Source organism: Atta colombica, unplaced genomic scaffold, assembly GCF_001594045.1.
Source record: "Atta colombica isolate Treedump-2 unplaced genomic scaffold, Acol1.0 scaffold198, whole genome shotgun sequence".
Classification (NCBI taxonomy): domain Eukaryota; kingdom Metazoa; phylum Arthropoda; class Insecta; order Hymenoptera; family Formicidae; genus Atta; species Atta colombica.
Genome location: NW_017259291.1, coordinates 3,680,833 through 3,697,339, shown reverse-complemented (window position 1 = coordinate 3,697,339; position 16,507 = coordinate 3,680,833). Strand labels below are relative to the sequence as shown.

General features: G+C 39.8%; 1 protein-coding gene across 1 annotated transcript in view; it reads right to left on the bottom strand.

Moving 5' to 3' along the window:
- Positions 1-16,507, bottom strand: part of LOC108686986 (protein grainyhead) — a 32,035-nt gene that overhangs the window by 2,755 nt on the left and 12,773 nt on the right. The window contains exons 2-10 of the mRNA XM_018192528.1: positions 14,303-14,660; positions 13,303-13,695; positions 8,424-8,680; positions 5,459-5,627; positions 3,744-3,855; positions 3,314-3,408; positions 2,910-3,080; positions 2,586-2,771; positions 1,011-1,466 (exon numbers count right to left, since the gene is read on the bottom strand). Of these exons, the coding sequence (XP_018048017.1) occupies positions 1,011-1,466; positions 2,586-2,771; positions 2,910-3,080; positions 3,314-3,408; positions 3,744-3,855; positions 5,459-5,627; positions 8,424-8,680; positions 13,303-13,695; positions 14,303-14,660 (2,197 nt within the window). The remainder of the gene's footprint in view (positions 1-1,010; positions 1,467-2,585; positions 2,772-2,909; positions 3,081-3,313; positions 3,409-3,743; positions 3,856-5,458; positions 5,628-8,423; positions 8,681-13,302; positions 13,696-14,302; positions 14,661-16,507) is intronic.

The window sequence follows — 16,507 nt, the reverse complement described above, 5'->3', positions numbered from 1 at the left end:
TATATATATATATATATGCGTGTATAATTTCCGCGTTCATCAAATCGAATTGGATTAGAGAAACTAAACTGATATCGATTGAAATCGAAACAGACATTAGTTATTTTCCAGCCGTACGACTTTATTAAGCCTGGAAGTATTTATCGGAGAAGCGTATCTCGATCGATGGTAGCGATAGCACATTGCATTAATATTGTCTCGCTTCTCGTTCTGTTTCCAGAGCAGGCCTCGCCGATGAACGAGAGTGTAATCACGAATTAACACTCACGGTCGCGTATATTCGACGGCGCAATGTGTTTTGCATAAAACACTTCACTGCTACCTTATGCTTATCGGTCGCGGTATGGAAATGGTGAGAATTTCCATTTCTCATTTCCATTTCTACGAGCGGACTTGTTATTTTGCCTACTTTATTACCGAATGACAATCAAAACAAAAGTTAATACAAAATTTGCGAAATTTGCATATTTCTCCTCGATTATGCGTATTCGTTTTATATATTACTGACATTTATCCTCTTGCTCTATCTAAGATTGACTTGTATCGTACGATTCATAGTAAAGACCAATAATTTTCTCTATACTGCGGACATTAATAGTTCACGATGCAGAACGGGTGCCTTAATGTCAACTTTATAACTTCCGCTATATTTCTTTCGAAAGTATCTCTGAGAATGTAGACACAAGCGGATCGTGCGAATCGTCACAGGTCTGCACATTCAGAGAAAAGGTTGCTTCGATTTGAAAAAATTTCTTTGATTTAAACATAATTTTTTAAAATAAAATAAATTTTATTGATTATAAAAAATAATTTATTGATTATAAAAAAATGTTTAAATCAAAGAAATTTCATTTAATCGAAATTTCTTTAAATCGAAGTAAACTTTTCTATGGGTGCAAAGGTTTCTGAGATCCCTCTCTACGCGAATGTTTGTTGTGGAAATGTTTGTTGTGAGATGTCAATGTGTGTGTAGGCGATATAAAAGAAAAGAGCCTTAGGATATTTCTTACAGCGTTGAGTAGCCCCTGGACTGTCGGTGGTGTGACGTGCAGTGGTGTGTAGACATCTTCCGATTCCTGACGCACGTAGAGCATAACGCGTTCCTCGGCGTCCGCTGGGCGTAGATGTGGCGGCTGCTGTTGTAGGTGCAGCCGATTACCGACACTGGACACCACTGTGCCCGCAAGGCCGGTCTGCACCCCCTGTAGCATTGAGCCTTGCAGCTCCTGCACCTGCATCAGCAACGAGTCCTTCTTGTCGTGCAGGTTACTGAGATTGTCGGGTGGAAAATGGTTGTGGAACTTGAGAGCCGGCAGACTCGGCCGGGCGCATGGCGGTGGATAGGGGCTGCTACCCCCCGCCTTCAATCCTCCACCTTCACCATTACTGAGTGACGAGGTGTCGGTGTCACCCCCTCCCCCGCCGCCGCCACCACCGTAGAAGCCCGACAACTCCATCGTCGAGAACTGTCGTGGAAGAGAGAAGAATAAAATTTATTTTTTACTCTGCGGCTTTTTCTTTTCCTCACGAAACGACCCATTTAAATTTCATATTAGAAAACGAGGAATAACTTTGAAACGACGTTAATTTCTTTTCTTAATGTATAATATTAAAGAGAGATTGACTTGCGAACAAATTGAAAATCAATGGCGGCAAAAGAAATAAATATGACAATTCATCTGTTTTGATAATAAAAATAATAATGCTACGCAATGCTGTTAGTCATAATGTAGTAACTAATTATGACAACTCACATTTTTATTATAACACATTATTCATTGTAATAAAACATAAAAATATATATTAAAAGGTTACTACTCTGGTTCGTTAAATTGAATTGACATTCGAAAAGCTATCTCGAGAAAGTCCACGTCACTACTTTGCGATGCAAGAGTTGCGGTTAGTGAAGGGTTTCGGCGGGGGTGAGAGCAGAGGATTGTGAATGTCACACGATTTTTCTAAGTTCATTTTTGCACCAATTAATTAATTTAGATACATGCTATGATGACATAGCACACTGATATTTGAGATATTGTACTACGATAATGCAGCACACTCACATATTTAATAAAAAACAATATTAATAACGTAAACGTCTTATATTAAGTTTTATGCATATTATTAATGTAGCGTATTAAAAAAGTTTATTCTTATTTATAATTTATTATATTTTTGTAAGAGAGACAATCTCTTTTATATAGAATTATTAACTCTCCGTCGGCAATGTTGGATTTTAAAGATATATTCGATTTTTTAGTTGTGATTCTAGTTGACAAATTTAAATTTGTAAAATATAAGTAAAATACAATTCGACTTCTACTATGATAAAATTTGTTGCTAAAGCTTTCATAAATACATAAGAATTTGTCGTATTTTTGTACAACCTGACACGATATAAAAATTTGTACTGAAGTTCGAAGATCCAAGTTGTAAATGCGAAGAGTGAAAATTTCACATTGCCGATAAAGAATTAATATTGCAATTAAACATGTTCGCAATCAATGTTTCTGTAAGAACATAGCAAGTTCTTATTGATGATATACTATTACATGTATGAGTAACATATAAGAAAACGATGCGATTACCTTATCAATGGCGTGTTCGGCCGGTGGGGAGAACAGCACAGGTGGTTTGTGCAAATCGACCATGGAGTAAAACTCGCTGCGCTCCGTAACGGGGTGATAAAGCTCGTCGAGCTTTTTTCTGCCAGTCGCTGTCATCTTCCTCTTAGCCGCGCGTCTCTCTTCGTCCCGGGTCTTTCTCTCAGCTCCCTACGATAAGCAACATCATCTCTCAACTTAATTTCAGCGATCACATTGCGACCAGGAAGCGATCGCGCGTTATTTACATCGCAAATGAAGAGAGAAAGAGAGGGAGATAAACGTATGGAAATGCAGAAGAGCAGTTACCTTATCGCAGAAGACCTTAATTTGACAGTAGCCGCGATGGGAAGGCGGCGTATACGTGTGCGTGTGGGGCGGTGGTTCCTCGTATGTGTCGACCTGGATATGCAGCGGCAAACCCTTCACGCCTTTCTGACTCGAGAAATCGGTACTGAGACATTGCACCGCCACGTTTATCTGTGGATCAGAAATCGGACAGGTAGCAGCGGCGGCGCGGCGGCGGCGACACGGGAATTGCTTTATTAACATTTCCGCTAAATAGCCGTGCAATCGAATGCGCGAGCGACACGATATTTGCGCGTAGCGCAAGATTGCACGGCGATAAACGATATATATATATATATACGGGAAAGAGGTATGTACATGTCGTTAAGAAGGTAACGTGAATCGACATTTCCGGCGTTCCTTACCTTTGCCGACGATTCGAGTGGGTTCCAGTAAACGGCAATCGCATTGTGCGCGACTTCCTCTATGCAGCCCACCAAGCCAACGCTATTCTTTGTGTCTGTAACAACGGACGTGACTCTGAAACTCGCGGATCATGCAGGGGAATATGAAATAGCTAGTACTATTCTTGGGACTTTTAGATAGAATATTAAAATAACGGGGCATATGTCTGCGATAAAATCTTACCGGTTGTCCGTTATAGATTATGTAGCTTGCGCAAAGTACAAAAGATTTATAATTAGAGATTTAATCGATCAAGAATTTATTAAAAAAATAAAATTTATGAAAAAAAATTATCACTATTTTTCAAAATTTTATATTACCTCTACTTATTTATTTATTTACAGATATTTACATTTATATTACATTTTATTTAAAGTATTTTTCAAGTACCAGCGTCAAGAATCCGTTGTTTGACAGAGTGTTGCCTTCCGTGCCAAAACTGCCAGGATTTGATTTCGTCCTCTGGACTCTTCTCCTCTCGGAACATCAACATTACTACGCTCTACGCAGCATATGTAAATAATTATTAATCACATGACAGATCGAGCATAAATCGAGAGTTACGTTTATCCGTACATTATTCCTAGCGGCAAGATAAGACAAGGAAAACACATCGCAAGAGAAATTTTACATGCGCATGTAAAATATTTTTTACGACGTGTTTCAAGATCCCTATATTTTATAATTATCGAGATTTCTTGTACTTTATAATCAATCTGATATATGTGAAGTAATATAAATAAATATCTTGTGTGTTCTACAAAGTTAGCTTTCGGGTTTCACTCGGATCGACGCGATATATGCGGGGACGTACATCGACTGCGACAGACGCACGCTCGAGCGGGCACACGCGGGCGTGAGCGTTTTTCGCCGCGAGCAGCGCGGCGGTGCGGCGAGAGAGCGTCGAGACAGAGCTGGAGGAAGAATTTTTCGTGATTCGGGTGAATGGGCGAAGAACTGCGTTCTCTGACGTACCGGAGGAAATATGGGCGCGCACGATCGGAAAGGAAAGAGAGGCCTGTGAATAAGAGGTTCGCGTTACGCGGTTACACTTACTTAACCGATCTCCCTTGAGGCTTGCGCCGCGAGAGACGCGAATATACCGTTCGAATCGCCACACGCCTCGCTCTCGACGCTCGATTAGCAATTAACGAGGAAGCCGTAACTCGTCGCCGGCGCATACGACGGAAAAAGAATCCGCCACCTTTATCAGAATGGAAATTGCTAACGGTGCGTGCGCACCGTGGCTGCCAATTAGAGTCGCGAGAACAAACGATCCCGTCTGACTTCTTCTTTCGACACGCCGCGCCGCGCCGCGCGCACGCCGATCGTCTCCGCGAATCGTTTACCGCTCCAGTCACGCGAACGAAACGATACCACGCAAATGCTTTATTGTTACAGTTTGACATTGATAAGTGTACCGTAGTTACACTGTTAAATATAAAAGGAGCAATGATATCCCAATTCCTTGAGTTAAAAAGTAACATTTTATAATATTATTAACCTTCATGTGTGTCAAAATGCAAATCAATTTATTTCTGTGGATAGTTTTAAAATAAACAACATTCATATTAATATATGAACTTAGTAAATAAACTAAATTTGAATCAAGTTTAATACAACACATTTTTTCAAGTTAGACTGTTTTTTTCTTAAGTAAATTAACTCCACTATTTTAATTAAATTAATGACATATTGAATAGCGGCAGTGACGATCTATATATTGAAAAAATGTGCTAAATTTTAATAAACCATTTGTTTAAGTAGTATCGACTAAATATTTATTGAATATAAAGATACATTTATTTGATACGAAAACTATTAATTTAATTTAACAATCACTTTTTTATTAAGTAAATTAATTTATTTAATAAAATAAGTAAATATTTAATCGATAATATTCAAATATAATATATGTATATTTATTAAAACCTAATACATTTTTATCTCAGTGTAAAAGTGATTAAAAATAAATAAAAATTCAAATTGAGTATAATTTGTGAATTTAACAGTGTATTCTCTATCTTTGAAACTATCTACTTACACATATCATCATACAAATGTCATTATTCAAACAGTGCAATTATATGCCTTTTTGCTCTTACCTTGACTGTCTGTCCTGCCTTGAGGAGCGGTTTGTCCGGATCGGACACATATTCCAACGTGATTCCGTAGAATTGGCCCTTATTGATATACGTTATTCTATCGTCCTCGCGGCGCTGGGAGGTACTGATCGGTGACTCCAAGTGGTACTTGAATCCGTAATTTGAGAAACTAAAGAGCAGATAAATAAGATTCCCCAAATGAAGCGTGAATACACACAGCTCCGACATATGTGCGCGTGTAAAAAAAAAAGCACACATTTAAGAAGCAATCTCAGTAGTGTATGTGTCATTATGCAGTTGACCGTTTCACACTCGGTCAAGATTGAATCGCGTTTACTTAATAGACTATTACGAGCTTGCAAACGAATGCACAATTAGCTGATTAATGCGCGATGCAATATGAGTGATTATCGTGTCATTATCGGCTAATTCTCCGCCAACGTATTTCTACTTCGCCATCAAGACAAACATACCTAAAGCCGTTTCATATGGAAAACAACCGATGCGTGTGCGAGGCAAACAAGACCGCGCAAAATCTTTACTAATTAGAACGTTCGTCATCGCGCGCAAAAAAAAAAAGCGATCGCAATCGTGTATGAATATTCCAATCGTTAATAGCGGCAAAACGATAATGAAGGGCCTCGGGAGCCTGGGAAGCTGGCAACGCCAGAGTTCGCGCGAATTGGAAAAAGAACGACATCGACAGACACGCATCAACCTTGCCGGGGAGGGGGGAGGGGAAGAAAATCGCGACTTCTAATCGAGCTTATCTCCGTACCGGCCGCGACTAAAGCATGCAGGTAGGCGGGCGACCGATAACTTATGAAAAATGAACGCCCATAACCCGAGAGATTGAGGGTAGAGACCGCAATATAAAATGCGAGACGACAAAACGACGCGCACGATCGAAGGAAGGTGGACGCGGAGATGAAAAAACGAGAGCAAAACGATCCGACCGTCGCGATCGAGGAAAATCTATAATCTACCACTTCTCGTCTTGAACTCGATTTATCGATATCGATCTCCATCGATTTTACCATTCGTTGCCTCGGCGAACTTTCTGAATATATTATTATCGTATATCCTCGCGAGAGAGTGCCTTATTGTCTTTGAGGCGCACACACATTCGTATTCGTGGCGTAGTTCTTCCGTCCTCTTTTTTTTTCCTTTTGTCTTTCTGTTCTTCTCTCTTTCTTTTTCATTGTGGAACCGAGAGGACGAATCAGAGGGCAGTGTGCGTAGCGAGCGAGGCGATAACTGATCGTGGCGGGTGAACGCCCTCCTCTGTGCTTTTGCTGCTCGCTACCGTTGCACAGCCTCCTACCCGATGTGTATACCTTGTTACAACTCCCTGTGTGGGTTACGCATGACTACAGTCTCTCTCTCTCTCTCTCTCTCTCTCTCTCTCTCTCTCTCTCTCTCTCTCTCATCTGTCCGTCTGACTTTCTCGTTTCTGTCTCGCGAAAAAGAAGTCGGTCGAAAAGAGAGAGGCTACCCCTCTTGACATTTCGATTTCACGCTGCGAATGGTCGGCGAACTCTGCGATTTTTCAGACCCGGACCGGGCGCGACCCCGAGGCGCTTGTCCGACTCTTTCAGAGTCGACTTCGGAGTTGGCTGCGACTTAATAACTTTAACATCATTGTTCATCTCGCGTCGGTGAGTATATTCAGAGAGATGGAGCAAGAAATATTCAGCAGCGCTGATCGTACGCGGTCGGCTCTAACAATGGAAGGCAACAAATTACAAAAGACGGATGGAGCGAAACGGGAAGTAGAAAGATCGCTAGGAAGGATGGATATGGGAGAAGAAGAGCAAATGAGTTGGCAAGCGGATGTGAACCCGAAGGAAATGAAGGGTGCGCAAAGAGGCATAGAAAGTTCTTCTAGCAGGCGGTTAGTGAAGATATTAGTTTCCCGTGAAACAGAAATGACATTTATGACTTTGTTTTTAAAGAGGTGCCATTAATTCTCAGTCATAAAGGAAATAAAGCCTTTTGTTAAATTAAGCCTTAGCGTATAAACGAAAATATTACACAACTATGCATATATATTTCAAACTCCATCTTTGTCATTAGTTGAACCGATGCGCGTATAATACGTGAGAAGAAGTTATATCAATTAAATTATTAATTTAAATGCTATATAATAATATTTCATTTGTATATATTAATATTTTCTTGCAAACATTTATATTAAGAATGAATAAATGTGTTCGTTCATCTGCAATTGAGGTATTTTCTTTATTGCGTGCACGGAAAAAACAGTTTTGCTGAAATGTTTAAAAGTTTAGCTAGATATAGATCTGAAAATTATGTAAGACGCTTAACTGGTTACTAGAATGTTTTTATAACACTGCCCATCACTGAGTTATAATTCTTTTGATGGTCAAATAAAATTATTTGCAGTATCTATATTTACCTAAACTTTTAGATACGAATACTTTAATAAAATTTTTCCGTGTGAATTCGCAATTGCTTGCGCTGAGCAGCGCAAGTTATTAACTTTTATCGTTGCTCTTCCGTACCCTCTATGTAATAAGATAAATTGATAGATAAATATCTATATATCAATCTCAATATCCGTCTACTTATTTATCTATCCATTCGATCGAGCAAATTGAGCATTCGCCTTTACACATCATTATTATAACGCATATTTATTATAAATTCCTATACTATCGTGCAATCCCTAATCAGACAAATCATATCAAGAAGTAATTCTATTAAGTTTTCTTTGCTCTTAATCTAATAAGCACAGCTAGTTTTAATCAAAACGAAGCTGTTAAAATAAGATGCTTCTTAAGTTTCTCATATAATCCAAAGAGATCAATGCTTATCCTAAATATTAAATCGTATTAAATATTTTTAAATAGATTGCTAGAAAAGAGCACTGCAAGAATTACATATATATTTTGCGATCATCGATTTTTTTCATAAATTGTAGCTTTCAGAGCTTTCTACGTACATTTTCGGTATCTGGATCTTATCGGCGTCGTTCTGTCTACCGAAATCGTGCCAAGGCCGCGATCTTTGCGGATTTGGATTTGGATTCGGATTTGTCGCACCAGTGGACACTAAGCTGCTGCGTTGCACCTGTGCTTGTGCATGGCTCTGCTGCAGCTGTAATTGCAGGGGTTGGTGTATCACCGCTCCACTTTCGAGAACTACCGCTGTTCCGGCTGTTGTTCCGCCAGGACATAATTCTGTATAGTCGAATGAGGACTAGAAAAAAAGTATAATTTATTAAAAATTTATTAAAAAATAAGAACCGTATTGGTCAACACGTAAAACATAGAAATCCATTTAATCAATTTAAATTATTAATTTCCATTTAAGCATTCTGAATTTTTTAATTCTGTTTTAATCTTGTTTAATTCGAAAATCTGTCATAAATTATATATATATATATATGTAATTTTATATATATAAAAATATTGAAAAATATAATTACATTGAAGTCATGATTTAAGTAATAAATGATAACAAATGCTTTATCGTCTTTCTCGTGACAAAAACTAATAATTTATTTTTAATTCCTTGTAAAAGAAAAAATAGATGGAATGTAATGATATAGTATAGTAACATTGATATATGTAGAAGAGATACAGCATGTAAAAATAATGATAGAGTGCAATTTTTTCCGATCATGTTCTGGTAAACATAGATAAAACGCGTTCGCATGCACGAGTATACTAAATCTCAATTTAAATGCTCCCTGATTACGATGTAATTAGTAATTAAAAATTTAATAAGAACGTAATTATTTATCGACGTCATTCGTTTCGTATATCAGCATTATCGCGATTCAATATCTACATTCGCGACTTATTTTTGCATATCAATGCATTTCATTAGATTTTTCCGTATCTCTCGCAAGTATCCCTCGATAAATTTCAAACTGCGCCGATTAAAGGGATCATTGAACCGATAAATGATTAACCGTTTACAAACACGCGATTTCACGTGACTGTCCCGATGCGTTCGTCTTGGGTCTCTCTTTTTCTCATTGGTTACGCCGTAAACAAATTTCGATATATAGACGCAAATGGATTGTAGCGAAAAAAACAGTAGTTTTCCATTTATCATTAATATGCGCTTTTTCATGCATTTTCGATCGTGCACTCCGTTGCGCATTGCGTGTATATCGCTGCTGAAGGCAGCGCGAACGAAGAAAGAATAGAGGAGCTTTGTGGTCTCGTAAAATCAACCGCACAATCCGCACACCCGCTTCCAACCGTAGCTGTTAATAAGCGGCTTGCCAAACGACCTATTCCCTCATACGTCTTCATGCGATTGCGCGTCGCCTGCAGTTATTTTTCAATGCAACGCGGTTACCGCAGCTCGTTACCTCAACTCTCTGTCATCCCAAAAAAAAATCACGGCAGCTTCTTTCTTGCTAAATTCTCTAACCACTGAATCTACCGCACACAAAGCTATTCGTCGTTTTAGAATTTTTCAAATGCTTTATGTATTAAATGCATGAGATGCAATAAGCATGAAAGTTGCATATTTTCTTTCAGCATAGTTTTAAGACGTTTCGTTAACAAAAATTTTATCGCATATATTTTTCAAATATGAATTATAAATATAAAATATATTTTTCAAAATTGAAAATTTTAATTAACATTCAACGTTTTCGTGATTAACACTTAAAATACAACATGTTAAAATTCTTAGATTTTTTTATTATGTGATAAAAATTTGAATTTTTCACGGAAAGAATGATTTTGCTGACAGATCTAAAATTTTTTTGGAAACATCAGAAAATAATTTTATTAGACTACTAAAACAATTTTGTTAGAAACTCAAATTGATTGTTAGAATATCAAAACTTTTTGTAGTATAGCTCTTCATTTTTCTATATAATTATTTTAATGGTCCAACAAAATTATTTTCTGTATTCGGCAAATTTTTAAATCTTTCAGTAAAATCATTTTCCCTGTGTTAAATTAATTAATTTATGATAATACACATGCATACAAGAATTTAATAGATCATTTTTATAATATTGTGTGATTAAGCAAATTTCATGCACGACATGCGCAATTTACCAATGATTTATCTATCTAGGCTGGTATTCATAATCGGTTCTTATTTCAAGATCGTCTTAAGTAATATCTTAAGACGCTAATACGGCTGATTGGACATCGTAACAAAACAAAACTTAAGACGATCTTGATGACTGTCCTGGATGAGAAAGCGCATAAATATTTAATATCTAAACAGGCTTAATTTTATAAGTCAAGTATCAACCAGCTAAAAATCCATGGGTCCGATTAAAATATAATACATGCAATTTGCATGATATTAAAACCATTCTAAAACAAGATGTCACTTTACATGTACCGGAAATTTACGAAACCGGAAATTAATTAAACGAGATCCTTTTTTGTTGGCAAGATATCGAATTCATCAGATAGACGTATCATTTGTCATGTGGTCATAATTAATCGTGTTACATTATCTCGGTGCGATTCAGAGCAGCACTTCTCAAATATTAAGAAAATTGTCGGTAGAAGGCGTATTAGTCGCGAGATAAAACGGCGCGCGGATGGTAAAATTTAATGCTTTACCCACTTTGAATATCAACGTTTTAATTGCGTGCATAACACAAGCCGATCAGGCGAGCGGATCGGTTTTCAGTAGCACTTACATCCGATACCTAATCCGCCCGACCCGGGGCTTCGGGTTTTATTTCAACGTCTGCCGCGTGCACAAGCGGAGCAGAACGAACGCGTGCTTTCTAATTCGTAATGTCGACTGCAATGCTAATGACTTACTCTCGCGTGTAACGCGCGCGACACGATTAATGCTTCCGGAAGTGGACGAGATATATGCAACAATACATGACGAATTGCCTGTGTCAAGAATTGCCGATATAAACGAAATGATACAAGTAATTATATTATCATTTAATTGAACGAGATTCGTATAGAAAGAGTTAAATACGCCTGACATAGAACTGATAAGTTCAGAGAGACTTCCAAAGCCTCTTTTTTCGTGAAAACGCGATATGATTACAGTTTATTGAAATTAATGTTATTTCCTTGAGAAAAATTTGTGTGTGTGTGTGTGTGTGTGTGTGTGTGTGTGTGCGCGCGTGCGCGCGTGCGTGCGTGCGCGCGCGTGTGTATGTGCCGTCCGATTATATAATAAAATTCTAGTATTAAATACACATCTTACCATAATGGACTTTGCGACTATTACGATTATTTATTGAATGAGGGGCTGATAAGAGGGTTGCTTTAGCAAAACATGTCTATTACGAAAAATCTTTGCAAATACTAAGTTTTAAGAACCGGAGGAACAGGTTTGCTTTTTCGATATGGCTGAGTTTTGCGATTTACCGTAATCTAAGATACCATAATTGCTCCTTTAGTGTATTATACGCGACATAATATTAGCGTAGAATTAGCGTCTCCGAATTTATTGCGTCGGCATAAATAACTATGACGTTAAGATGGAAAAACTTGCCTGACAAATTGCTTCGAGAACGGCGATCGTGCATACGCATTCGATCTGTATTTAGAGCATTTTACGCGTAATACCGTGCCCGGCTTGCATTGCAGGAGACACAAGGAATTAATCGCGGAGTCCGGCTCTCTCTCGCGGGTGAGGCATCGTTATGGGCGAAAGCCCACACTTACTTGACAAATCGCATTGAAAACGATACCATAACGCAGCAATACCGACACGCATATCCGCGTGCGAATATGCTCGCAATAGGATAACGGTTAATATCCGCATATATTAATGTACTGAAGGTTTTGCTGGGACGAGCCGGCCGAGCGTTAACGAACGATATTTACGGTATCACGCCGCGAGATTAATTGCATCGCGATCGCTTATGGCGCCGTGGGCGAAGACATTTGTACCGTGGTTGATCGAATTGAAAATGATAGCGCGGGAGCGGCTGCAGCAGATGATGCCGTTTCCCATCGTTGCCTCCGTATGGCAGCTCTCCAGATTGAGTTACGGTTATTCCGCGTCTCGGGGCACAGCGATTCTGTCTCGGCCAAACGTTCTAGAGCATTTTTCCCGAAAATTAATGCCGACACGCCATCCGCGTAATTCAGTAGCGAGCACCTCCAAGTAGTAAATATTTTTTCATGTATCCCCCCTGCAACCCGTTAACTTCGATCTTCATTGACGAGACAGCCGCAGGATCCCGCTCCGATCAGGACTTGCTCTTGGTTATATCGCCTGCTGATTGCAATTTATATAGACGTGAGCCATTTACAATCGTCCCTGTCGGCTAACTCCGTGTCATCATCTTGCGCCAGGGCAGTGTTAATATATTACGTGGCAAAGCAATATGTTACACGCAAGGATCGTTTTATTCCATTTTGAAAGCTTTTCAGCTCTCTACATTCTTCTTAGTATTCCGAACTTTATGTCAGTTGCTATGAGATGTCAGCAAATTTTTTCCGTCGAATTTCTTGTCCAATTCATACTTGTTTGATCATGGTAATTTTCATCCTGGACTTATATTATCATCTGACTTTAGTGACTTTATCGAGTCAAAAAAACGAGAGATCTTTATTCAATTCGATCGTTAACAACATAGCTCGTAAACGCATCCACGCCTACCTGTACTTAAAAACATACGCTAACGATGTATAAGAGAATCTTGCTTTTAATTTCTTTAATAAGACCGCCATTATAGTAATGTTGAAACAATATCAATATTTTGAAGTAATACGATAAAATAATAAATTACAAAAAAATTATTCAAAGAAAAGCTGTAAGATTTGAAAAATTATCTAGAAGCTAAAGCTAGATGCATCACGTAGAAATGTATCGAATAACAAGAGGAATGAAATTAATCTCGCTCGTAGACTCACCTGATGAAGGGCCGTGGTTGGATGATGATCCTGTCTGGGCGTCACCGCGTCGGCGCCTATGCCAGAGTCAGGGCTGGGAAGATCAACGGTTAGGACTTTGCTGCTACTCGACGACGAGCGTATCGCGTGTGTCGTAGCGTATGAGCTTGGCACGACCTCGTACCTCGTGTACGAAGCAGTCGTGGTGGACAGCGAGGAAGTGGAGCTTGACGAGGCGAGTGGCGGCAATGCGTCACCGGCGACGTAGACTGTCGTCGCCTCCTGATGAAGGCCGCCACCCGGATTCGCCGTTGTGTTTCCCGTCCCGGTCGCTGACGTAGACGTATAGGCAGTTGACTGCAACCTAGGACTGCACGACGTGTAGGGGTCGTAAGGGCTGCCGTACTGCTGCACCTGTACACCCGTCAATTGCGATTGACTTTCTACCACGTTCGCACAATTCGCCGCGATTGGCGCACCTCGAGAAGATCGCGGTTCTCCGCGTTTCCACTGTCGCATTTACACATCTTTTTATGGGAAAAAAGACGGCGCGATGATGGAACTCGCGAGATACGCTGCAATTGTGCAATTTTCGAAATACGCGAGAAGCGATGTTAGAAGAATTTGAGCGATGTTATTTTCTCAAATATTATCCTACGATGTGCAAATGTTGCATATTAGGCTATACGTGACACGACGTGACGTTTCGGCGAGGATCGTAGAAGTTGGAAATCTTTAGCAATCTTTAGCAATTTTACGAAAAATAAATCACATAATTTGAAGTTATTTGAAAATTGATTACAAATTCTATTCTCACCGCATATGATTATGGGAATAACTTTCAACGCGAAGAATTGAGAATTCTTGTAGGAATGGATCATTAAATTAATATTCAAACATATCACATATTGTACGAAAAGCGTCGAACTTTTGAAAGTTCGGTGTAAATCAAATAAATAATCGCGAACTCTCGCAGAGGAGAACTCGTGATTATATTTGACAATGATCGTCTGAAATTTACCTGCAACTGATGCGGATGATGATGGTACATTCCTGGTGGTGTGGGACTGTCGGGTTGCGCCTGTTTGTGTCGTTTGCTGGGTTGTTGGCCTCCGCGTGACGAGCTGAGATCTTCTGGTTCCCTCTTGACCCCGACGATGCCGGCGTTCGAGGCACCGTCGTGTCGCAAGGGTTGTGGGCTCAGCGGAAGTGGAAGGCCACCCTGCAGGCTCTGGCTAGGACTGTGAGATTGCTGGTTGTATTGGAGGAAGTGGTGTAGCTCCCCTCCTCCGGCACCTTCACCGCCTTCCATGCGATTCGTCGAGGCGGAACCAGAGCCAGGCGCCTCTTGCACCAGCAACTTCTGGCCCATCACACCCCTTCAACAGTCCGTGAAAAATTGACCTTAAGTTATAGCTCCTTTTACTGATCACCGACATCGGCATCGATCCGCATCGCGCCTTAAAAACGCGTGACGAATTCACGCTATGTACATCGAGATCGATATAATACAGGCTCATTCGCGTTGCTTCCGTTTGCTTTTTTTATGGGGTCCGCCATCTGAACCATCTGAGCATTTTTGACATCGGCCGCTCAACGAAAAAGATTGAATTTTTCGCATTCACAAATACCACGACGAGTGAAGAAGGATTACATTTTTTTTTATACATTTTTTTTTATATCTAACGGAATGGAAACTTCTTCAAAATTTCAATGATGACAAAAATCTTCTACAAAGTCTCAAATATTAAATATAAAATTAATCACAATACATAAGTAGAAAGATACATGTTTTCATTATTTTTTAATCTTATTAAAAAATTAATAGATGTATGCACCGAATTTACAGTGAGATTTGAAAAGATAAGATCCTTAAATAATCAATACAAATGTAAAAAAATTAAATATATTAATCAATTTTATTAATAAGATTAATAAGATATCGCTTTATTTAATATAATATGAGTATTGTAGTAGTTTTTATCTTTATAATTAGGAATAACTAATGTTATATAAATCCTACGTATTCATTGAAATGATAATTGAATTGGCATCTTCAAAGAAACATAAGAGACGGGTCATACTTTCTTTCTCCTTTCTCTGTGCCCTGTCGACAGATAAAATCAGCGAGGAAAACCGGCGCTACACTTCCGCTGCGCGTCGCACGCTGCATCTGCCGAATTCGGCAATAAAATTTTCGATGCGCGACGCGCGCGCGAAGAAGCGCGATTCGCCGATCGACCGTACGGGAGAAGAATCGAGAGGATCGCGGTATTATGCGAAGTAGTTAACATGTTATATTTAGCATGATAATACGTATCCACAATACCGGGGACCCTTATAAACTGCCAACGCTTTTGGTTTCCCCCTTCCTCCCTTTCATCCTCTTCCGATCGTCTCTTCGTCTTTTCCATCACGAAGGATCGTTCCCTCACGTTTCTGCTCTCTTTCTTTCTCTCTTTTTCTTTCTATCTCTGTCTCTTCTTAACCCTTTTCCCTCTAAAAAAAAGTACACATTCCTCTTTCCATCTCACTCTATCCTTTCGCACCATCACTGTAGTTCCTACCCTACGGTCAGATGCTTCCGTACAATGATCTTTTTTTACACTTGATACCTGATCTCTCGTCTACTTTCTCTCCTGTTTCTCTGTCCTGCCTTTTCTCGTCTGTCTCGCAATACGAAGGGTGACGGCGAGAGGATGAGAAGTCTCTCGACGACTATCCTGCGTGGTGCGTCTCGGGTCGCCCTCGGCACACTTGTGCCTGAAGAGGTGCGGATATAGGCCCCGAAAATCGTGGTCGAGACCGAGGAAAAGACGGCGGGTAAACCCCGGCCGTGACGAGATCGAGCACGTTCTTTCGGCAAGTAAAGAAAATGCGCCGCCATCACCCAGGGCCATAGCGGCAAAATCTGGGCCTCATGAATTCGGCTTACGTGAAACGGATCCGTTCGCGCTCTCCATTCGCGACGCCTCTCGCGAGAACGTTTCCCGATAATGCGATGCTAATCTGAGGACGCGCAATGCGAAACGGGATTCGCGTGCGCACACCTTGGGAACCCGATACGCACCCTTGAAAATGTGGGATCTCTAGGTGCGAGGTATCAGATTGCAGATCGAGTGCCTGGCGTTTTAAGCTCTCGAGAACGTAAGTAGTTCTGTGCAACTGTCATCAAAACTGTCTTGGATTGTCTTGGAAGTTTTTGTATATATATATATATATATAT